The sequence below is a fragment of the Pelobates fuscus genome, chromosome 10, assembly GCF_036172605.1.
Source record: "Pelobates fuscus isolate aPelFus1 chromosome 10, aPelFus1.pri, whole genome shotgun sequence".
Taxonomy (NCBI): Eukaryota; Metazoa; Chordata; class Amphibia; order Anura; family Pelobatidae; genus Pelobates; species Pelobates fuscus.
Window position 1 is genome coordinate 142,079,904 of NC_086326.1, and position 25,179 is coordinate 142,105,082.

The 25,179-nt window shown below is 45.0% G+C and overlaps 1 protein-coding gene across 3 annotated transcripts; it reads right to left on the reverse strand.

Annotated features, from left to right (window-relative positions):
• Window positions 1–15,107: 15,107 nt before the first annotated feature.
• Window positions 15,108–22,713, reverse strand: LOC134574572 (zinc finger protein 1 homolog). Of its 3 annotated transcripts, none has more exons than XM_063433697.1 (5): window positions 22,694–22,713; window positions 21,208–21,342; window positions 17,268–17,456; window positions 17,063–17,186; window positions 15,108–16,927 (listed from the first exon to the last, which is right to left on the reverse strand). In XM_063433697.1, the coding sequence occupies exons 2-5, from the start codon at window positions 21,262–21,264 to the stop codon at window positions 15,777–15,779; spliced, it is 1,521 nt and encodes a 506-aa protein (XP_063289767.1). In that variant the 5' UTR covers window positions 21,265–21,342; window positions 22,694–22,713; the 3' UTR covers window positions 15,108–15,776. The 3 variants fall into 3 exon arrangements, with proteins under 3 accessions (XP_063289767.1, XP_063289769.1, XP_063289768.1); XM_063433699.1 differs by lacking the exons at window positions 21,208–21,342; window positions 22,694–22,713 and adding exons at window positions 20,440–20,659; window positions 20,715–20,920; XM_063433698.1 differs by lacking the exons at window positions 21,208–21,342; window positions 22,694–22,713 and adding an exon at window positions 20,440–20,920.
• Between the last annotated feature and the right edge of the window lie 2,466 nt (window positions 22,714–25,179).

A 25,179-nucleotide genomic window follows, 5' to 3' on the forward strand; every position in this document is an offset into this window, starting at 1 on the left:
AAACACACTGATAGACACACTCACACTGACAAAACACACTCATACACTGACAGACACACACATTCATACAATCATTCACAGACACACACTCACTCACAAATGCATAAACACACTCAGACACACATACAGACACACACTCACAGACAAACACTCACACCTACACAGACACACTCACACCTACACAGACACACTCACACCTACACAGACACACTCACACCTACACAGACACACTCACACCTACACAGACACACTCACACCTACACAGACACACTCACACCTACACAGACACACTCACACCTACACAGACACACTCACACCTACACAGACACACTCACACCTACACAGACACACTCACACCTACACAGACACACTCACACCTACACAGACACACTCACACCTACACAGACACACTCACACCGACACACTCACTCACACCTACACAGACACACTCACTCACACCTACACAGACACACTCACTCACACCTACACAGACACACTCACTCACACCTACACAGACACACTCACTCACACCTACACAGACACACTCACTCACACCTACACAGACACACTCACTCACACCTACACAGACACACTCACTCACACCTACACAGACACACTCACTCACACCTACACAGACACACTCACTCACACCTACACAGACACACTCACTCACACCTACACACACACTCACTCACTCACAGACAAACACATACACAGACACACACAAATTATTAATAATATCCACCCAGCCTCCCTACCTGGAGAGCTGGCGTGGATCTGTCCCTGGGGTCCAGTGGGGCTTCAGTGCGTCAGGCGGCAGTGTTCTAATGAGAGGCGGCGAGGGAGCTCTAACCTGTCTGCTCTGCTCCCTCGCGGGCTCTCTACTGATGCCGGGAGCCGGAATATGACATATTCCGGCTCCCGCGGCATCAGCAGACAGCGCGCGAGGGAGCAGAGCAGACAGGTTAGAGCTCCCTCGCCGCCTCTCATTAGAACACTGCCGACCGCCGGGGGTCCAGAAGGTGACTTGGCATGAGGGAGCGCTTCCCTCCTGCCGGTCACTGAAATCTTGCACCCCCGGAGTAGGTGCGCCTTAAGGCGGCCGCCTGTGCCGCCTTATGGACGCGCCGGCCCTGGGCAGTAGTCATTAGACCTGTCATTTTTAGCCAGTCAGGTAAATTTTTAAAAAGAGGAAATAAAACCATAATTTGCTACATTTTTAATAAACATTTTAATGTCCCTAAAATAACGGTGTATAATTTCTGTTAATGAAGTAACAGAGACATTTCTTGTGTATAGGTAATTAGTTGTAGGTTGTAATTAGTTGTACGTTTTTGATTATTCAGCAGAAGTTAAAGAAATAATGTTTTGTGGGTAACGAGTGTCCATTCTAACTTCCCTCTATAAATATCCTTTCTTTTTAAAACCGGGTCTCCAGGTTTTGTGTATTCTGTTTTCATTTGATTGTCTTATTTGTTTGGTAAAGGTTATTTGGCCAATCAAAGACAAAATACATCATATAAAAAAACATGTTTGCGTTTTAGCAAAAAAATCACTACACAATAGCTCCACCCCATATGATGTATTTTTAATATGTTTGGCTTTTAACTGTATCCTCCTGGTGCGTAGTGTTTAGTTTTATATATGTAGTGATTCACTACATATTGTTTGCACTAATACGCTAAAGAGTCTAAATACTAAAAGCAATCGAGCACTCTCACCAGATTTTAATTTCTGAGTGGTCTGCAGGGGCAATGATTTGTAAAGAAATAAAAAATAAAATGCTACTGCTATAAGATTACCTACCAGAACAGTCAAATCTACAGTATTAATTTTGGTCCCTAAAGAAAATTAGGGACGGTCTCCGCCAACACTAAAACAAAGCTCAGTTCATCAAATCCGTGAGCTGGGTTGTGTATAAGCTGCTGTCAATCTAAAGAGCAGTTCCAATCATCCTGCATTATGGTTGGAACTGCTCTTTAGAGATGCACTACACCTCTCTCATAATTCTGTGCAGGCTGATAAATTGAGCAGGGCCCTCAACCCCTCTGTTCCTGTGTGTCCAACTTGTCTGGTTACAAATACATGTCTGTTTGTCCACACATTGTAAAACGCTGCGGAATTTGTTGGCGCTATATAAATAATAACATAATAATAATAATAATTATGGAATTAGATCTGCCCCATATACCAGGAGGACACACTCCTAATAGTAGAGTCTCATTGTCTCTTGTTTGGGATAGGTCTGCCAAGTTGTTCCCTAAGGGGCTCCTTAGGTCATTTATTTATTTAAATATTCTTCTCATTTTATATTTTTGCCAATATTACTTCCAAAGCGTTGTATAATGCAAGAAAAAAATTGGGGGTACAAAAATGACTAGTTAATCTCTTTTTTTAATGTACCTGAATATATATTCACCAGCTATTTTCCAGATTTGTCAGAGAAATTCAAACATTCTGTATGTGCGCATGTTTCCATTTTCTGTACATACAATTGCCATAAGTCTGTGCAAGCTGGTCAGGAATTACAGGAGATGTGCTTTAACGTGTTAGGAAAATCTCCCATATCCACAAATAGTGTAACATTACCATCCCTTTACTTTCCAATGTACATAGCCATGCATCTTTTTTAAGTTACATTTAATTTGCTTGTTACCCGTTTCTGCATTTCATGAGCATCGACTCATTACTGTGTGCAAAGATTTCTAGATTCTTCCAGTCATTCCCCCCTTCTATAGTTGTTCTGGTGACTATAGTGTCCCTTTAAACTCTATGGGACGTTTTGTAGATACATTTTGCATATCTTTTCTTACGATACTGAATCATTTTGAAATCTTATTACTTCGAAGTCCAAGATAGTGATGGTTGAGGCTAGGATATGTAGTTGTTACATAGGTTTAAGTTTCAGGAGTTATCCAGGTTATAGCCGTCCCCAAGTTGATTTATAGCAAGTCTGAAGTACGTAAGTGACGCGGGTAAGAATGATATAGTTTATTGATTAAAGGATACTATGTACACGATTGCTACTATAAAAGAAGCCAAGTCTATTTCTATAAAGTGTCCCAAAGATACACAGGTATTTGCATAACTGGGATGCAAAGCATGTTCTACCAGATTTCTTAAATGTGGCCAGAAGGATGTCGATTTTATGACTAGTCAATGTAGTGAGCATTTAAATGCATTTAACATAACGTTTACTGTATGTTGTGTATGTCAGTTGATTGAATAACTTTTTTTTTTTACAGGTAGTTAATGCAGATTTATAGTATGTATTAGTGTGTAGTTAGATATATTTTCAGTTTTGTTTCAGCATGAATATTTCACTATGTATCAGTAATAAAATCAGATACAATCTTGCGTCATTCTGCTACATATACTTATTTCCTTTGGTTGATTTATTCTTAATACATTAATTTAATCAAAGTTAAGCTAATAAGTCTCCAGACATGTGTTTTTATATAAACTTAATCGACACTTCTGTCACCATAACTGCTACGGCAGTCTTTAGTGGTTATGGTACTTGTAGTGTTCTTTAAATATAGTAAATCTAACCAAATTCTAATATCAAGTTGAAGAAATACAATGAATCACAAGGAAACTGCACCCTAAAAACATACCAGAAATATGTTGTGAGAATTGGAAAACTAGTAATAACAATAAATAAAATAAATGACTTGTGCAGGAAAAGTGCTGCCCCTTAATAGGAATGCAGGAGCCGCTGTTAACTAAACAGTGACAAATCGTTCTAATAAAAAGTTTATAAAATAGTACACAGCGAAAGATACGATAGAAAACGAAACTGGTACAGCAAAAACAAACTAAGAGCATTATAGTCCATGTAGTTCAATAACACTTAGTGATACAACGTAGCAAAAGTATATCAGCTGTCAAGATGCTGGATACCTGTTATTGAACCATCTATGGCTGATATTCTATGACCTCTATATAACTACGTGGAATAGTGACACATAGGTGAAAGATCTTCTTTAGAGGGATATAGTACCTGACCATAAAGTGGTCTCAAATGTTGATTGGTGTCTTGATATCGGGGATGGGATTGTACATTCTGCCGTGCCCAAGATCCTAAAACTCCTTTTAACCTTTGTGTGAATTGAACTGATAACGGAGTCTTTGTTCTGATTGTTTCAATGAACAAATTACAACAACTGCACCTGCTGATTTCGGCACGACACTTCCTGGTCTTCAGGATATGACATCCGCTCCCGTCACTTTGGCAACTCGACACTTGGCAGTCTTTTGTCATAAGCAACAAAGAGTGGTAGTTTGTCACCAAATGTTGAAGTAAAGATCTGGATATATTGGGGGGGGGGGGGGGATATTACATCAGTGGTCCAATTCCCTCACTGTTTTGATTGTATTTATTAAAGTGATCTAAAAAGTAACTATTTTCTTCATAGTGAATTCCGCTAGTTTGTGCCAAAATTTCCATTTCAGAAGAACACCAGCTTTACCAAGGAAAACCTATTTGAAAATGATGGTTAGGGTGCAAAAGCAAGTGATAAAATGTCAGTCAGTTTGAATAAATTGGGCCAAACATTCACAGAAAGTTAGATCATGTGTCTGCATCCCTTTGATTAAATCTTGCGTGTCAAGTCAGGCTCGGTCCTGCAATTTGACCGCAAAGAAAATAGCAAACAACAGTCAATAGATATTGGGTTATGATGTTTTAATAAATAAGATGGATTGCATTGTGTGTTACTCTCACCCCTGCTATTGGTGTCTTTAGGAAGGTTTATTTTTGTCACACGTCCATCATGAGCCACAAGTGTGCGCGTTTTGTCTTTTATCTGATTTGATGGCACCATGGTCACCCAGTCCAGCTTTAGATGCTGCATCCACCTCTGGTGGATGACCGCCACTAGAGGCACTTTCATGGCACGGACCAAGGAAAACCCATGTGATGAGGAAGTTTGTAATAAAGCCAGGAACACCATGATCTCCTGTAGGAATTACGAAAGGTAAGATAACAGCTAAGGAATCGATTCATATAAACAGTGTATTAAGCTGCAAACACCGAACGTAAGGAATACCCTTACTGAAAAGAAGCAAAACAACACAAAAAACAGGTTGCACTGAATACTGTGTATATTCAGTCCAAATCTTTAGAAGATCCTGGCATGGGTTCGTCCAGGCTTAAGTTGGTAATGAGGATATGTAATAAAACTGAAAATAACCATTAATAGTGCAGTTCGCCAAATACTTAGTGTAGGACACACAACAAGTTTATGTGGGATCAGGCTCACATTTGCTAGAGCTATAGACCAGCTCTTTGTAAAAGCGCATAAAGTGGTACAATCCCCACTGATGGATTTGTCGCTCCTTAGAGGTAAGTCTCACACAGCATCCAGATGTATATAAAATAGTAAAACATAAAAAAAAAAAAAACAATAGTGCTTACTGTGTAAAACCAAAAACGGGTTAAAAAAAAAAAAGATAATTTACTCACATTTAGTAGAGCCTGTAACACCGTGCAAGATATAGCGCTTGGGTGGTAAGATCCCCACCAAGGATATAATGCGGAGTAGATTCTACTGAGGGCAATCTTTGCCAGGGATTGGATGTAGAGTAGAATAGATACTTCAGGAGTTTTTTTTTTTTAAATGTGCCAGGAACAATAAAAAGTATAATGAATGGTCTTGCACTATAAAATAGGTGTAAGCCAAATAAACTTTAATACTTAAAAATATATTATAGGGTGCTGCTGGGGCCAATTTATACAAAATACAGAATCCAGCGCACTCGCTCATTCACTAGACAGTGATTTCAAGTCTCACAGATTGTAATAGTTTTATTTAAAGGGACACTCCAGGCACCCAGACCCCTCCTGCCCATTGGTGTGGTCTGGGTGCCAACTCCCACTACCCTTAACCCTGCAAGTGAAAAACTGCACTAATTGCCTAACACAGGGCTTCCCAAACTTTTATGGCCCGAGACCCACTTTTCAGAATGGTAATTTTTCGAGACCCACTTGCTTTTTTTAATGCATATTTTAAAAAGTGAACACCATGACAATCCGCTTTAGAGGCATACAATTGGCACACCATAGCAATCCGCTTTAGATGTACACCATGGCAATTGCTTTTAGAGGCATAAATCTGGCACACCATAGCAAACAGCTTAAGAGGCATACAATTGGCACACTATAGCAATCCGCTTTAGAGGCATACAGTTGGCATACCATGGCAATCAGCTTTAGAGGCTTACAATTGGCACACCATGGCAATCAGCTTTACAGGCATACAATTGGAACATTATGGCAGCTTTAGATGCATAAAATAGGCATACCGTGGCAATCAGCTTTAGATGCATAAAATTGGTACATTATGGCAATCAGTTTTAGAGGCATACAGTTGGGCATACCACGGCAATCAGCTTTACAGGCATACAATTGGAACATTATGGCAGCTTTAGATGCATAAAATTGGTACATTATGGCAATCAGTTTTACATGTATAAACTTGGCACATCATGGCAACTTTAGGTTCATAAAATTGGCACACCAGTGCAATCAGTTTTAGAGGCTTACAAATGGCACACTGTGGCATCCAGGTTTAGAGGCATACAATTGGAACATCAGGGCAGCTTTAAATACATAAACTTGGCACACCATGGCAATCAGCTTTAGATGCATAAACTTGGCACACCATGGCAATCAGCTTTAGATGCATAAACTTGGCACACCATGGCAATCAGCTTTAGATGCATAAACTTGGCATATCATGGCAATCACTTTTAGATGCACAAACTTGGCACATCATGGCAATCAGCTTCAGAGGCATACAATTGGCAAACAGTCAGATGCATTAAATTGGCACTCCATGGCAATCAGCTTTAAAAGCATACAATTGGCACACCATGGCAATCAGCTTTAGATGCATAAAATTGGCATATCATGGCAGTTTTAGAGGCATAATTTGGCATATCATGGCAGTTTTAGATGCATAATTTAGATATTATGGAGTTTTAGAGGCAGAAACCTTGCATATCATGTCAATCCGTTTTAGAGGCATACAACTGCTTACTCACAGACTCAGTCAGAATCAGACGTTGTGTCCTGCTCATCCAGGCCCCTCACATTGATTATCCCAGTGGTGGAACTAATGTAGAGAGAGCCCTGGTGCAAGTATGCTTTCTGGGGCCCCCTCTAGTGCAAGTGTGGCCAAAAGGTAGATCTCCATCTGTCGGAGAACTTCAACAATGCTATGCCTGCTGGGAATCTACCATTTGCCCATCGTTGCAGGGTTATATTTGTGAGCAGTGTTTGAGCGTTTAAATGTAAGCATGTTTGTGTATTAAAAGGACCACTATAGTGCCAGGAAAACAAACTCGTTTTCCTGGCACTAAAGTGCCCCGAGGGTGCCCCCACCCTCAGGGTCCCATTCCCGCCAGGCTGAAGGGAGAGAAAGGGGGTTAAAAACGCACCTTTCTCCAGCGCCAGGCTCCCTCGGCGCTGGGGACTCTCCTCCTTTGGCCGTCATCGGCTGAATGCGCATGCGCGGCAAGAGCCGTGCGCGCATATAGCCAGTCCATAGGAAAGCATTCTCAATGCTTTCCTATGGACGCTGGCGTCTTCTCACTGTGAAAATCACAGTAAGAAGCGCTGAAGCGCCTCTAGCAGCTGTCAATGAGTCAGCCACTAGAGGCTGGATTAACCCATTTGTAAACATAGCAATTTATCTGAAACTGCTATGTTTACAGCAGGCAGGGTTAATCCTAGATGGACCTGGCACCCAGACCACTTCATTAAGCTGAAGTGGTCCTTTAAGTATGTGTGTGCATGTATGGGAGTGTTTGTATGTACTGTTGCCATTGGAATGTAGTGGTGTACTTGTTTGTAATGTTTGCGTCTGAACGCAGGGGTGTTTGAATGTAGTGCTGGACTTTAAATGCAGGTGTGCTTTTTGTGTGTAGTGTCAGTGTTTGAATGAAGGGGTTTTTGTATATCATTTTAGTGTTTTAATACATGGGTGTGTTTGTATGTAATGTTTGCGTTTGATTGCAGTGCGTGTGTAGTGGATGCAGTGTGTGTATATTGTGTATATAAAATATACATATACACAATGTGTGTTTGGATGTAAGCATGTTTTTTGCATGGAGTATGTGTGCAGTGTATACACATACAGAGACACACAAATACACACATACAGAGACACACACATACACATACTGACACAGCGATAGGGGCTACAGGGTGGGGAGGGGGAGGGGGCAGGGAGTGAAGGGGTTACAGGGTGGGGAGGGGGCAGGGAGTGAAGGGGTTACAGGGTGGGGAGGGGAGGGGACAGGGAGTGAAGGGGTTACAGGGTGGGGAGGGGACAGGGAGTGAAGGGGTTACAGGGTGGGGAGGGGGCAGGGAGTGAAGAGGTTACAGGGTGGGGAGGGGGCAGGGAGTGAAGGGGTTACAGGGAGGGGGAGGGGGCAGAGAGTGAAGGGGTTACAGGGTGGGGAGGGGGCAGGGAGTAAAGGGGTTACAGGGTGGGGAGGGGGCAGGGAGTAAAGGGGTTACAGGGTGGGGAGGGGGCAGGGAGTGAAGGGGTTACAGGGTGGGGAGGGGGCAGGGAGTGAAGGGGTTACAGGGTGGGGAGGGGGCAGGGAGTGAAGGGGTTACAGGGTGGGGAGGGGGCAGGGAGTGAAGGGGTTACAGGGTGGGGAGGGGGCAGGGAGTGAAGGAGTTACAGGGTGGGGAGGGGGCAGGGAGTGAAGGGGTTACAGGGTGGGGAGGGGGCAGGGAGTGAAGGAGTTACAGGGTGGGGTGGGGGCAGGGAGTGAAGGGGTTACAGGGTGGGGAGGGGGCAGGGAGTGAAGGAGTTACAGGGTGGGGAGGGGGCAGGGAGTAAAGGGGTTACAGGGTGGGGAGGGGGCAGGGAGTGAAGGAGTTACAGGGTGGGGTGGGGGCAGGGAGTGAAGGGGTTACAGGGTGGGGAGGGGGCAGGGAGTGAAGGAGTTACAGGGTGGGGAGGGGGCAGGGAGTGAAGGAGTTACAGGGTGGGGAGGGGGCAGGGAGTGAAGGGGTTACAGGGTGGGGAGGGGGCAGGGAGTGAAGGAGTTACAGGGTGGGGAGGGGGCAGGGAGTGAAGGGGTTACAGGGTGGGGAGGGGGCAGGGAGTGAAGGAGTTACAGGGTGGGGAGGGGGAAGGGAGTGAAGGGGTTACAGGGTGGGGAGGGGGCAGGGAGTGAAGGAGTTACAGGGTGGGGAGGGGGCAGGGAGTGAAGGGGTTACAGGGTGGGGAGGGGGCAGGGAGTGAAGGGGTTACAGGGTGGGGAGGGGGCAGGGAGTGAAGGGGTTACAGGGTGGGGAGGGGGCAGGGAGTGAAGGGGTTACAGGGTGGGGAGGGGGCAGGGAGTGAAGGGGTTACAGGGTGGGGAGGGGGCAGGGAGTGAAGGAGTTACAGGGTGGGGAGGGGGCAGGGAGTGAAGGGGTTACAGGGTGGGGAGGGGGCAGGGAGTGAAGTGGTTACAGTTTGGGGGTGGGGGGTAGGGAGAAAATGATTTACATTAGGGGGCAGGATCTGGGGGCTGTGTCCTACCTTCATTTAATTCCCTGGTGGTCCAGTGTCTCCCTGGTGGTCCGGTGGGCTACCTCTCCGGTCTGAGCTCCGCCGGGTGCAGAGCTGCAGACAGTGTACTAAAAGTCTTGCGAGCTCCCTGAGTGTTGCCATGGTAACGCTCTGGGAGCTCGCGAGACTTCTATCACACAGTCTGCAGCTCTGCACCCGGCGGAGCGGCAGACCGGAGCTGCTGGGCAGACTGACTGGAGGGAGCCCGGCGGCATACAGGGCAAACCGCCCGGCTCCCTCCTGGTGTCAGTCTGCCTGACTGCCCGGCGGCCCCGGATGTGTGGGTCAGCGCGACCCACTGGGAATCGCTCTGCGACCCACCAGTGGGTCGCGACCCACACTTTGGGAACCGCTGGCCTAACAGGGTTAAGTCCTCCTCTAGTGGCTATCAGACAGCCACTAGAGGAGCTTCCGGGTCCTTAAAACACCTTTAGTGTTTTAAGACATGCTGGACATCCATGCAATGCATGAGGACTTCCAGCATCACTGGAATCCCCATGGGAAAGCATTGAATAACCCATAGCAACTATGGGGTGGTGTAATGGTGTATGGGGTGGTTGACGTTGGCAGGGGAGGAGAGTTGGCGGAACCTGACCTAGCGCCGAGGGACATCGGCGCTGTATACAGGTTTTAACCCCCTCAGCAATCTGGAATGGGAGGTGGGAGGGAGAGGGGACCTGCTTTCCTGGCACTGGAGAGTCCCTTTAAAAACACCTCACCTGGGGCCGGAGCTTGACTGCGAGCCGAGCAGACGCAACTGTGCATCGCTCTGCACTAAAAGCTGCTAAAAAGCCTGACTTTCATGAATGAGATGCAGTTAATGTTCTCTGATATTTTGGGGAAATGTCAACAGCTATTACTTGAAAAAAATCTCCTTAGAGTTACAAATTAATGTTAAAGGGATAAAAAAAAAGATGTTGCTGTAACCCACCAAAAACTGATAAATATAGAAGAAAGGCTTGAGACACTGGATTTCCAACAAGGGAAGATGCAAACACAATATGACCAATCTTTAACCAAATATGGTGAGATCGAACAAAAAATGATTTAGAAGACCGCAGTCGTGGTATAATATTTGTATCAGAGGGATCAACGAACAAGTCACTGGAGAAAATCAACAGGAATATCTGCTTAATTTCTTCCGTGACATAGGCATGGCTTTTGAATCAATCAAAAAAATAACGGACAGACTCCATCGCCTGACCAGACCAATGGGAATACCAACATCGGCCTCTAGAGACGTCATCATATGCTTCCATCATTACTGGTTTAAAGAACAGGTTATGCTTAAACACAGATCTAAACAGGAGACAGAGGCAAATTATATGTATCAAGATCTGTTCTGTTATACAAGAAAAGGAAGAAGATCCTTTGGGACAGTAACAAATATTCTCAGAAATAATCGGATAAAGTATAAACGGGATACCCGACTAAATTAATAGTACTACAATGTATAGAAATGGTTTCCGACCCCCAAAAGGCATCTTTGTGGCTTCAAAAGAAATCCTTGCAATAACCGTACACATGGGTAATTAAGAAATGGCTAGCAGGTGTATTGACGAGATGGAGAGAGAAGGGAAAGGAAAAATGACTACAAGAATCGCACTAATACAGAAGTCGCCCTGATATAATGACCAATTGGAAACAATCTAGTAGAAAGTATATTTATCAGAAATAAATCACAATTTCACCCCTTTAATTGAGTAATATCTATACTAATAAAGTTTCAGGTGAAGAGTTAAATAGATGATATATGGCTAGGATTGGGGTTCACAAGTGGAGAATAGAAATGTATTATATAGGTTGTTGGAGGTTTAACTGGATAATATGAATAATGTAAATTTTGAGATTTCGACTAGTAATATTAAGCTTCTGAGAAACCTATATCACTAGAAGCACGGTAAGGACATAAATAAAGGGAAATGTAAGAGATGGTAATAGGTAGGGGGGATTAATGATATATTGATATGCTGTTTAGCAGAGCTTCCACCCTCCTTTCTTATTTTTTTTTGCACTACTGTAGAAATTTCACGTTACACGATCACTCAAAACAATCCTTAGTGGAAAATAGAATTGCACCACAGAAACTGATTGGCGTATATTTACTTAATATACACAAAGGATAGGAATCAAATGTTTAAATTTGGATGGTATGTAATAACACTACACATTATAATATCGTACGGTTATGGTGGAACGGAAATCAAGAGATAGAAATATCAGGGAAAGGTAGGGGAGAATAAGATAATAATGGGGTAGTGGAAGAGGGAAGAATACATTACTTATTAGATCTGTGTCTTGCTATTAAATGATTATATATATATACAGATAACTTAGAAATCCCTGTGATATCATAGAATATCTCCTTTTTTTTCTCTTTCTACTTCTTTTCAACATAACATGGCACGAGCCGCCACCTTTGTTGGAACCCTTATAGCGCCTCCTAGTATAGAGTTGCTGTGGGTTGTAGTTCTTGTTCTTGTGTATACAGGGTTTGTATACTGGGTATCCATGTTTGGGATCATGGATAGTGGGGTTTGGGTATGGGTTCTTTGCTGACCCTACGTGTTTTTTTTTTTTTTTTTTAAAGATTCTTTATTTTTCATTTTCAAGGTACAAGAAAACAGTTGTACAGAAGGAAGAAAAAACAATTGGGTTAGTGGGAGGGTAATAACATAGTGGTAGTGTAACAGTTTGGTTAGGTTGGGTTGTGGCATCATAGCGAATGGGGTTGTTTCTTTTGGTAATGCCTTCTGTTTGCGGGCCGTATTTGGTGGAGGTCTTGTGGCTCTGTTAGGTGTTGTGTGCGTGGTAGCTTGAGCCTTCCTCCAGGTGGGTGGGTCAGGTTGGGGTGTTGTGCCCCATGTTAGGTATGCGGACGGCTTGGCTAGTTTGTTAGTTTATGGTCGTGGCATAGTTGGCGGGTTTTGTGTGCCAGTGGGGGGGGTATGAGGTGGTTTGGTGCTGTTACTTGTTTATAGTGGGTGTGGTGGATTGGGGGATGAGGTTTTCGGGGGGGGGGGGGGTTCTTGCTGTCCTCCCAGGGTCTCCCCCGGGTCCCGGTTGGGTGATTTGGGTGGGTGGTGGGGTTCGTGTTGGTTATCTTAACGGTGTTTGCTGATCAGTGGAGAGAGTGTGAATTGTAATGGTTTTTACCATGGTGGGGTGGCGGGGTTCTCGAGCCATGGGTCCCAGATTTTGTGGAAGGATTTCGGGGTATCATGTATTTGTGCTGTTAGTTTGTCCATGTCTATGCTGTCCGTTATTTTATGGAGTATTTGGATGTGGGTAGGTACGTGTTGGGTGGACCATGTTTCCGCTATTGCTCTGCGGGTGGCTAAGGCTATTCTAGCTATTAATTTGTTTTCGTTGCGGCCTACGTGGTTTTATTTTGTATGTTATGTATTGTTTAAGCCAGTCACCGGGATTGATTTAGATTCGTACTTTTTAAAAGATGGTTAAAATGCTTACTATTAACACCCAAGATCTCATTAGTCCTTTTAAAAGAACAGCTCTCTTAGAACTGATTAAAGAAGAACAAATACAGGTATGCTTTTTACAAGAGACCCATTGGGTGAAGTCAGATAGACAATTTTATCTAGGCAAGCAAAAGGCAGATTTGATTAGGACTTCGATAGGAGGAAAAAAAAGGGGGGGGTTGCCATATGGATAGCGAGAGGAATCCCTTATGAGGGTATATACCAGGAATGTGACCCGCAGGCTAGATTTATTATATTAATATGTAAACTCGACAATGAGCTTTACACTCAAGTCAATAAATAAGCACCTAACACCGGGCAAGTGACATTGAGAAAATAGAACAAATAGCGAAGGGCAGATTGATAACTGCGAGAGACTATAATTGTGTAATAGAAACTGAAAGGGATGAAGATTCCAACAGATGAACAGATGGTGTGCTGCTCCGGAGGGGAAGGGCCCTCTCTACTCTCTTGAAAAAGGCAACTCTATATGATGTCTGGAGATTGTTCCATCCTCAAGAATATGATTTTTTTTTATTATTGTAATTCTTTATTTTTGGTAAGTCGTTGTGGTACATTTTACATACTGTAATAACACTATGCAATACATGCATCCATAACATGGGTATGAACGTGATCTGCTTTACATTAGTTGGTTACCCTGCCTCCGTGGGAGGTTGCTTGGGTACTGCCGACTTCAGGTTTTCATTAATCTATGATCTCAACATAGTGAATTAACCATTAACAAATAACAGTTCCCAGGAGAGTTGGTGTTTTCGAATATGGTCTCCGTTGGGCCATATCCATATCATTTTGTGTGTTCTTGTGTACTATGTTTAGAATTGCTCTCTCTGGTGTAGCCAGGAAAGGAGGGATAGGGAAGGAAGGAGAAGTGAGGGGAGTAAAGTAACGGGCAGAGGAGGGGGGGGGAGGTGTAAGGTGGGGAGGGGTAGTATCCCTCTCGTGGCCGGGTCGGAGTGAGGCGGTTTTTCAGACCGATGCATTTCTGTTTCCTTAGTCAGCTACTAGTTCTCCTGGAGATTTGGCGGCCCGGCGGGTGCCCCGCTGCAGTCCCGGGTTCCCTGGTCCCATGGCTGGTCTGTCGGGTGTAGGGTTTACGTTTGCTAAGTGTCAAGAATATGATTCTATCCATTTTTCCTATAGACATTGCTCCTATGCAAGAATCGATATGCTAGTCGGTATTATTAAACTAGTTATTGTATTAAGAAAATCTTTATAAAGACAATTTATTGGTCAGACCATAAAACAGCCATATGGGAAATAGAAGATATTTAGAAGAGGGGTTCAAGCCAATGGAGGTTGAACGAGGCCCTCCTGAACAGCACAATTAATACAGAACATATTAATCAGATGACAGATTTTAATTTTTTGGAAAATAAGCAAGCGAATCCGAGCATTAGATGGGTAGCATACAAAGCTGTAATAAGGGGGCACTTGATTAACCTGGGCATTCATAAAAACAAACTGAGATGTTGTACCCTGGCCGATACGTACCTTACTTTATACAAATTAGAACAAAATAATAAGAATAGAGCAGCTGGAAGCGATCATGATTATCTCTACCTGATACGTCCACGGTTCTTAAGGATCTTTTTTTGTCGTGCGTACCTGATACATCTGCGGTCCTTAAGGGGTAAACAAAAATATGCACAACAGTCAAGCCATAAGACTTGCCTTTCCCACAGAAATCACAAATTTGCAGTGATGTTACTACCGCAAAAGATTTTGGGTGGGCATATGCAAATTAGTTTAACAAAGATTCACCTTTTTGCCTCATTCCATTTTAAACATGGATTCCTTTGAGTCTGTGTTTGCTGTATACAACAAATCATGGACAGCTGTTTCATTGTTAATGCAAATCATGAGGTTGGTTACTGGCTTGCTGAGCGCATGTGATATCGGTAGCCAATCAGAACCTGAGATTCAGAAAGATGACCTGTTTAGTTCTGAGAATTCCACCGTACGAAGAAGAGTAATTTATCATGATAAGACATGCCTGGTGATATAAGAGCCATTGGTGCCATAAGGAAATAGTCATATATGCTTTATTTAACTTTGATAATAAAAAAATATATTTCAGAACAAGATAGAAGCAGTCCCTATACCGAGGGCCTGATTAACATGGGGGCTTAGGTTAGGAGAGGACCAGCAAGTGCTTAGAAAGCGTAGAGCTAGTGCATCATTAGACACATTTATGACAAGCTCAGGATGCTATTCGAACAGTATATCCTTGTTTATCCTGCATGATTAGCAAGCAGCCTGACCATCTAATTCATCGTGCAGACACACCCTCTTTTTGGACATGTTTGTCTCTTTGGGCGGATCTGGCTACATGATTCACATAAGTGGCCCACCCTTTTACCACCGAATTCCTGCTTCACCAGACACTGCTGTTACGGGGTATGGATTTATCTGAAAGCGATAAATTAGCATAGCGTTTGTGTGTTCTGATAGCTATATCCTTTGAGTTTCCCTCCAGCACCACCTCCACCAGATACATGACGCTTGGGAGGTATAACTAGTTTAGTGTTTTCTGTTGAAAAGCTTCTGTAATTAGGCCCATCTTGATTGTCCACACCAGGCCCAACTGCCGCTTAATCTGGCCCTGCCTATACTATAATGATAGTGCAAAGTCATTTAATGAACACTGAGCTATTTTAATGTGAGTGAAGTGTTGGAAGAAGAAATATGGCTAACGTTAAAATGACTTCCTTCCTTCATGTTTCCTCTGATGTCTAAAGAGATTCGAGGTATTAGTAAAACTTTTCCCACATTGAGAACAAGGAAATGGTTTCTCGCCTGTGTGGACTCTCTGATGGATTATAAGGTATGCATTATTGCTAAAATATTTTCCGCATTCTGAACAAGAAAATGGTTTCTCCCCCGTGTGAGTCATCTGGTGTCTGAGAAGGTGGGGCTTCTGGGTGAAACGTTTTCCACACTCTGAGCACACAAATGGTTTCTCACCAGTGTGAATCTTCTGATGTGTGACAAGGTGAATTTTTTGGATAAAGGACTTCCCACAATCCGTGCATGCAAATAGTTTCTCTCTCATGTGATATTTCTTATGTTTGAGAAAATCTGATTTGTAAAAAAAATGTTTTCCACATTCAGAACAAACAAATAACTTCCCTCCTGCGTGAATTCTCTGATGTGTTACAAGATCCATTTTAAGGTGAAATTGTTCTCCACATTCAGAGCACATCAGTGTATTCCGATTGTGAGCTGTCTGATGTTTGATAAGGGCAGAGTTGCTGGTAAAACTTTTCTGACACTCCAAGCAGTTAAACATTCCTTTTGCACGGCGTGATCTTTTGTGAGGTGTATATGCAGATTTATCACATACCGTCGTCCACTTCATTTCTGACAAGTTATTAGTCTCTGCATCCATGCTCTCATTATTGTAATCTAAAATATACGTAGATGTGTAATCTGTCATTGTGTTCTCTGTGGGTTTATAAATGTCAAAATCTGTAAGATTTCCCTTTACATGCAACTCTGATTCCTCCCTAATAGCAGTAAATTGATAGTCTGTCTGTATATGTTCTGTGTTTGTATTAATGTCTGCGAGATTTCCTTCTTCATACAAAGCTGATTCCCCCTTAATCTGCGTAGATGGATATTCTGTTTGTGTATGTTTTGTTGGTATATAAATGTCCATATCCATATAACCTCCTTGTGAAAATGCTGGAGATGCTTGTGACAGGTATTTGACAGATTCCGACTGTCCTGTGCTGCTGATTTTTTGAGATTTTCCTCTGGTATTGATCTTATATCCAGATTTATCTTTGGTCCCAACATCAGGTAAGGAAATGGGGTTATTAAATCCAATGGGTATAGATTTATCTGCTGGAAGAAAATACACATCAATAGCTGATAAATGGCTTCAAGAACCAGTACATCAAACATCACAGATCATGACATTTTAGACACATTTTATTTGGTCTTACATATGAAGGATTTTGTAACTAAATGTAATCTTACCCAGTGAGCTGAGGGTCTGGTGACTTTCCATCATCACATCCTTGTACAGATCCCTGTGTCCTTCTAGATACTCCCACTCCTCCATGGAGAAATAGACAGCGATATCCTCACACCTTATAGGAACCTGGCACACACAATGATACAGTTACTATCCAGACACAACCCTTGGTTTTACTGTATAATGTCCCATTCCCAGCAGCCTCACCTCTCCAGTCAGCAGGTGGATGATTTGATTGGTCAGTTCCAGGATCTTCTGATGATTCTTTTTCTCATGGATCAGTGGGTGAGGTGGAAACACTGTGCTGGGGTTCTGGGTCCTGGAAAAACCATCTGACACATTCGGCCTGCTGCTGTGTGTGACATGCTCTCCAGACTTCCTCACAACCACATAATCCTACATATTGAATTTAAAACATTACTTAACATTTAATTATATAGAATAACTGACTTGGTATACTAATTCTATCACTGTCCTGTACTGTATATGCTGCACTATAAGTATCAAAGAACTCCAACAGCACAACAAATATCATACAATTTATCTCAACAATAAAACTGTCTAGTGAGTTACAGAGGTCACCAAGTTTTGGTTATTATTGAGTTCTATCTATAATTATACAATGGGTGCCAAGGTTGATATAATCATCCTGTGGATCACACCATACATGACCCAGTCATTTCTAACTGGTAGCTCCATGAAGTCTTGCTAATTAGAAGGTGTGTGTACATGCTGCCGAGTCTACAGCTCCATTAAGGAAAAGTATGCTCGCTTGGGTATCTGCAGAGAAATACTGCATGAGAAAATGTACGCTAACTCATTCATAGCCCACACGTGCATACAGCACTGCAAGGTTTAAATTAAGTGACAAAAATATGAAAGAAAAGGAATAAATGTCAGCGACTGGGAGGGAGTATATTTAACTCTCCATTCTCCTCCTGGGTGCCAGAGTGCAAGCAGACATGTCGCCTTGGATAAAATACCTTTAAATTGACAGTGCTGCTTTAACTAGTTATTCACTGAACAAACGTTTAGCACCTTGCGTTACTCGTAATGTGAATGCTTACACATAATCCTCAGCACTTTCATGCTCCAACCCTGCACACAGGAACCTACTTTCCATGCTGAACATACGGCATGAATGCTACATTGCTTGACACGTTACATTACAGATGACATTTGGAACACCTGTAATGCCACAGAGGACTAGCCCTGTCCCTACTAAGTGATATGCTAGAGTGTGAGCATGAACAATGTGCGCATAGGCGGGCGCACGGGTTTGTGCCTGGGCACACCCTTATCCCCGCGGCACGCCTATGGATTGAGACCGGCAGGGGAGATCGCAGGATCTCCCCTGTTGGCTCATGCAGAGCCGGCGCTATCCGAGCGCCGGCTCTGCTCTAAGCCTCCATGGGCCGGTTGGGAGATTAAAGAAATCCCTCACAGGCCCACAGTAGCATGGATGAAGGCAGGAGAGGACCTGGGGAGCTCTAGCCAGCAGCTCCGCCTGGTTCCTCTCGCGAGATCTGAGCAGCTCAGATCTCGCAAGAGTGAACTCTAGCCCCGTGGCTAGAGTTTACTCTCCACTGGACCACTATGGTTGGCAGCAGCACGGTTCCCCCTCCCTACATAAGGTAAGAAGGGAGGGGGGGATATTAACTAATCTGCCCCCACCTCCACAATCACCCAAACATACAGCACCCCCACACATACAGCACCCTCACACACACACACAGCACCCCCACACATACAGCACCCTCTCACACACAGCACACAAACCGCACCCACACAGCACCTAAACACATACAGCACACACACAGTACACTAACAGCACCCTCACAAACACACACACAGCACCCTCACAAACACACAACACCCACACACAGCACACAAACAGCACCCTCAAACGCACAGCACCCTCACACTCACAAACAGGACCCTAACAAACACACACAGCACACTACCAGCACCCTCACACACAAACACACACGCGCAAACACCCTCACCTACATAGCACACTACCAGCACCCTCACACACAGCACTCTTACACACACAGCACCCTCACACAAGTGTATGTATGTGTGTGTGTGTATATATATATATATATATATATATATACACACACACATACACACGCGGCGTGTGTTTGTGCTTTAGGGTGCACACCCTAATGCAATAGGCTGCGCACGCCTATGTGCTGAGGAGTTTACAGGTAATGCCTGATAAAGCGAACATTAAACCAGGAAGTAAATGTTCTAATCCAGGAATAGGTAACCTTTAACACTCCAGATGTTGAAGACTACATCTCCCCCAAAATGCCAAAGTTGGCCTACCCCTGTTCTGAATCTTTTTTATTTTTTTATTTATTCAATCCTAGTTTTTCCAGAAAACAAAAAATCCTGTTTTCCCTGCAGAATCATTGTGACTTTTGCAACTCCCTCACCTCTCCAGTTAGCAAGTAGATGATCTCCATACTGACATTACCCAGAATCCCTCACCTCTCCAGTCAGCAGGTAGATGATCTCCATAATGACATTACCCAGAATCCCTCACCTCTCCAGCCAGCAGGCAGATGATCTCCATTGTGACATTACCCAGAATCCCTCACCTCTCCAGCCAGCAGGTAGATGATCTCCAGACTGACATTACCCAGAATCCCTCACCTCTCCAGTCAGCAGGTAGATGATCTCCATAATGACATTACCCAGAATCCCTCACCTCTCCAGCCAGCAGGTAGATGATCTCCATTGTGACATTACCCAGAATCCCTCACCTCTCCAGCCAGCAGGTAGATGATCTCCAGACTGACATTACCCAGAATCCCTCACCTCTCCAGCCAGCAGGTAGATGATCTCCATACTGACATTACCCAGAATCCCTCACCTCTCCAATCAGCAGGTAGATGATCTCCACAATGACATTACCCAGAATCCCTCACCTCTCCAGTCAGCAGGTAGATGATCTCCCTAATGACATTACCCAGAATCCCTCACCTCTCCAGTCAGCAGGTAGATGATCTCCACAATGACATTACCCAGAATCCCTCACCTCTCCAGTCAGCAGGTAGATGATCTCCCTAATGACATTACCCAGAATCCCTCACCTCTCCAGCCAGCAGGTAGATGATCTCCATAATGACATTACCCAGAATCCCTCACCTCTCCAGGCAGCAGGTAGATGATCTCCATAATGACATTACCCAGAATCCCTCACCTCTCCAGCCAGCAGGTAGATGATCTCCATGGTGACATTACCCAGAATCCCTCACCTCTCCAGTCAGCAGGTAAATGATCTCCATGGTGACATTACCCAGAATCCCTCACCTCTCCAGTCAGCAGGTAGATGATCTCCATAATGACATTACCCAGAATCCCTCACCTCTCCAGTCAGCAGGTAGATGATCTCCATGGTGACATTACCCAGAATCCCTCACCTCTCCAGTCAGCAGGTAGATGATCTCCATGGTGACATTACCCAGAATCCCTCACCTCTCCAGTCAGCAGGTAGATGATCTCCATGGTGACATTACCCAGAATCCCTCACCTCTCCAGTCAGCAGGTAGATGATCTCCATAATGACATTACCCAGAATCCCTCACCTCTCCAGCCAGCAGGTAGATGATCTCCATGGTGACATTACCCAGAATCCCTCACCTCTCCAGCCAGCAGGTAGATGATCTCCATACTGACATTACCCAGAATCCCTCAGCTCTCCAGTCAGCAGGTAGATGATCTCCATACTGACATTACCCAGAATCCCTCACCTCTCCAGCCAGCAGGTAGATGATCTCCATGGTGACATTACCCAGAATCCCTCACTCTCCAGCCAGCAGGTAGATGATCTCCATAATGACATTACCCAGAATCCCTCACTCTCCAGTCAGCAGGTAGATGATCTCCATGGTAACATTACCCAGAATCCCTCACCTCTCCAGTCAGCAGGTAGATGATCTCCATAATGACATTACCCAGAATCCCTCACCTCTCCAGTCAGCAGGTAGATGATCTCCATAATGACATTACCCAGAATCCCTCACCTCTCCAGTCAGCAGGTAGATGATCTCCATAATGACATTACCCAGAATCCCTCACCTCTCCAGTCAGCAGGTAGATGATCTCCATAATGACATTACCCAGAATCCCTCACCTCTCCAGTCAGCAGGTAGATGATCTCCAGGGTGAGATCCAAAATCATCTCAGGCATCTGTTTCCTGACCTTGTTCCTCACTGCGGAGTTCGTCACAGGCTATAGCCCTTGTTGATGAGACAGACCTCTACGGTACTGCAATTTAAACATACACAGTGCATTACAGTGCACAATCTTATGGAGATAAATGACTGAGTAGAGAAAGTAAGATTAATCAGAATTAGAGCAACAACAATCGTCAGCTTCACTCAGTCTGGCTTGCGCCTGTGGAAAATGTGTATCACTGTCACCCTGTAATGAGAGGAACAGATGTGAGGGACGTAGGGAAAGTCCTATCAGCCCTGCAGTGAGGGACTGTCGACAACTTATATCATTTTCACAGAGGATGGGAAATGCTGACCGGTCGCTGTCTGTTACCGAGGATAGGAGACGCTGACCATTCGCTGTCTGTTGCCGAGGACGGGAGACGCAGACCGGTCACTGTCTGTTACCGAGGATGGGAGATGCTGACCGATCGCTGTCTGTTACCGAGGATGGGAGATGCTGACCGGTCGCTGTCTGTTACCGAGGATGGGAGACGCTGACCGGTCGCTGTTACCGAGGACGGGAGACGCTGACCGGTCGCTGTCTGTTCCCGAGGATGGGAGACGCTGACCGGTCGCTGTCTGTTCCCGAGGACGGGAGACGCAGACCGGTCACTGTCTGTTACCGAGGATGGGAGATGCTGACCGATCGCTGTCTGTTACCGAGGATGGGAGATGCTGACCGGTCGCTGTCTGTTACCGAGGATGGGAGACGCTGACCGGTCGCTGTTACCGAGGACGGGAGACGCTGACCGGTCGCTGTCTGTTCCCGAGGATGGGAGACGCTGACCGGTCGCTGTCTGTTCCCGAGGACGGGAGACGCTGACCGGTCGCTGTCTGTTCCCGAGGACGGGAGACGCTGACCGGTCGCTGTCTGTTACCGAGGATGGGAGACGCTGACCGGTCGCTGTCTGTTACCGAGGACGGGAGACGCTGACCGGTCGCTGTCTGTTCCCGAGGATGGAAGACGCTGACCGGTCGCTGTCTGTTACCGAGGATGGGAGACGCTGACCGGTCGCTGTCTGTTACCTAGGATGGGAGACTCTGACCGGTCGCTGTCTGTTCCCGAGGATGGGAGACGCTGACCGGTCGCTGTCTGTTACCGAGGACGGGAGCCGCTGACCGGTCGCTGTCTGTTACCGAGGATGGGAGACGCTGACCGGTCGCTGTCTGTTACCGAGGATGGGAGACGCTGAACATCGCTGTCTGTTACGAGGATGGGAGATGCTGATGAAGCTGCAGAGGTAGAAGCGCGGTTTGTTAGCAGTCTAGTCTCCCATTGGCAGAGGGTGTGTATGGGGAGTGTCATATTACTGGGGGAGATACTGTCTATTATCCAGTAATAAATCAATAAACTGACGGGATCTAGAATAACTAGTTACCTGAGCCCAGTCTCACATCACCGAATCCACTACACTCAGCCTGGCCGGCGCATCACGGGACTTGTAGTTTTACTGTGGACGTACCGTGACAGCGCGCGCTCTATCAGAGATCTACACACTCGAGCGGACTGCTCCCAAACATGACTCCAATCCTCGCCATGTTTCCAGAGACAAAGAGTCCGTGACAGCGCGCACGGTACGTCCACAGTAAAACTACAAGTCCCGTCATGCTCCGCGCCGGCCAGGCTGAGTGTAGTGGATTCGGTGATGTGAGACTGGGCTCAGGTAACTAGTTATTCTAGATCTGTGAGTTTATTGATTTATTACTGGATGATAGACAGACAGTATCTCCCCCATACACAGCATCTGCCAATGGGAGACTAGACTGCTAACAAACTGCGCTTCTACCTCTGTAGCAACCGGTGACCGGTCAGCGTCTCCCATCCTCGGTAACAACCGGTAGCATCTCCCATCCTCGTAACAGACAGCGATGGTCAGCATCTCCCGTCCTCGGTAACAGACAGCGACCGGTCAGCGTCTACCATCCTCGGTAACAGACAGCGACCGGTCAGCGTCTTCCATCCTCTGCAACAGACAGCGACCGGTCACCGTCTCCCATCCTCTGCAACAGACAGCGACCGGTCAGCGTCTCCCGTCCTCGGTAACAGACAGCGACCGGTCAGCGTCTCCTGTCCTCGGTAACAGACAGCGACCGGTCAGCATCTCCCATTCTCGGTAACAGACAGCGACCGGTCAGCGTCTCCCGTCCTCGGTAACAGACAGCGACCGGTCAGCGTCTCCTGTCCTCGGTAACAGACAGCGACCGGTCAGCGTCTCCTGTCCTCGGTAACAGACAGCGACCGGTCAGCGTCTCCTGTCCTCGGTAACAGACAGCGACCGGTCAGCGTCTCCTGTCCTCGGTAACAGACAGCGACTGGTCAGCGTCTCCCATCCTCGGTAGCAACCGGTAAGCACCTAACACCGGGCAAGTGACATTGAGAAAATAGAACAAATAGCGAAGGGCAGATTGATAACTGCGAGAGACTATAATTGTGTAATAGAAACTGAAAGGGATGAAGATTCCAACAGATGAACAGATGGTGTGCTGCTCCGGAGGGGAAGGGCCCTCTCTACTCTCTTGAAAAAGGCAACTCTATATGATGTCTGGAGATTGTTCCATCCTCAAGAATATGATTTTTTTTTATTATTGTAATTCTTTATTTTTGGTAAGTCGTTGTGGTACATTTTACATACTGTAATAACACTATGCAATACATGCATCCATAACATGGGTATGAACGTGATCTGCTTTACATTAGTTGGTTACCCTGCCTCCGTGGGAGGTTGCTTGGGTACTGCCGACTTCAGGTTTTCATTAATCTATGATCTCAACATAGTGAATTAACCATTAACAAATAACAGTTCCCAGGAGAGTTGGTGTTTTCGAATATGGTCTCCGTTGGGCCATATCCATATCATTTTGTGTGTTCTTGTGTACTATGTTTAGAATTGCTCTCTCTGGTGTAGCCAGGAAAGGAGGGATAGGGAAGGAAGGAGAAGTGAGGGGAGTAAAGTAACGGGCAGAGGAGGGGGGGGGAGGTGTAAGGTGGGGAGGGGTAGTATCCCTCTCGTGGCCGGGTCGGAGTGAGGCGGTTTTTCAGACCGATGCATTTCTGTTTCCTTAGTCAGCTACTAGTTCTCCTGGAGATTTGGCGGCCCGGCGGGTGCCCCGCTGCAGTCCCGGGTTCCCTGGTCCCATGGCTGGTCTGTCGGGTGTAGGGTTTACGTTTGCTAAGTGTCAAGAATATGATTCTATCCATTTTTCCTATAGACATTGCTCCTATGCAAGAATCGATATGCTAGTCGGTATTATTAAACTAGTTATTGTATTAAGAAAATCTTTATAAAGACAATTTATTGGTCAGACCATAAAACAGCCATATGGGAAATAGAAGATATTTAGAAGAGGGGTTCAAGCCAATGGAGGTTGAACGAGGCCCTCCTGAACAGCACAATTAATACAGAACATATTAATCAGATGACAGATTTTAATTTTTTGGAAAATAAGCAAGCGAATCCGAGCATTAGATGGGTAGCATACAAAGCTGTAATAAGGGGGCACTTGATTAACCTGGGCATTCATAAAAACAAACTGAGATGTTGTACCCTGGCCGATACGTACCTTACTTTATACAAATTAGAACAAAATAATAAGAATAGAGCAGCTGGAAGCGATCATGATTATCTCTACCTGATACGTCCACGGTTCTTAAGGATCTTTTTTTGTCGTGCGTACCTGATACATCTGCGGTCCTTAAGGGGTAAACAAAAATATGCACAACAGTCAAGCCATAAGACTTGCCTTTCCCACAGAAATCACAAATTTGCAGTGATGTTACTACCGCAAAAGATTTTGGGTGGGCATATGCAAATTAGTTTAACAAAGATTCACCTTTTTGCCTCATTCCATTTTAAACATGGATTCCTTTGAGTCTGTGTTTGCTGTA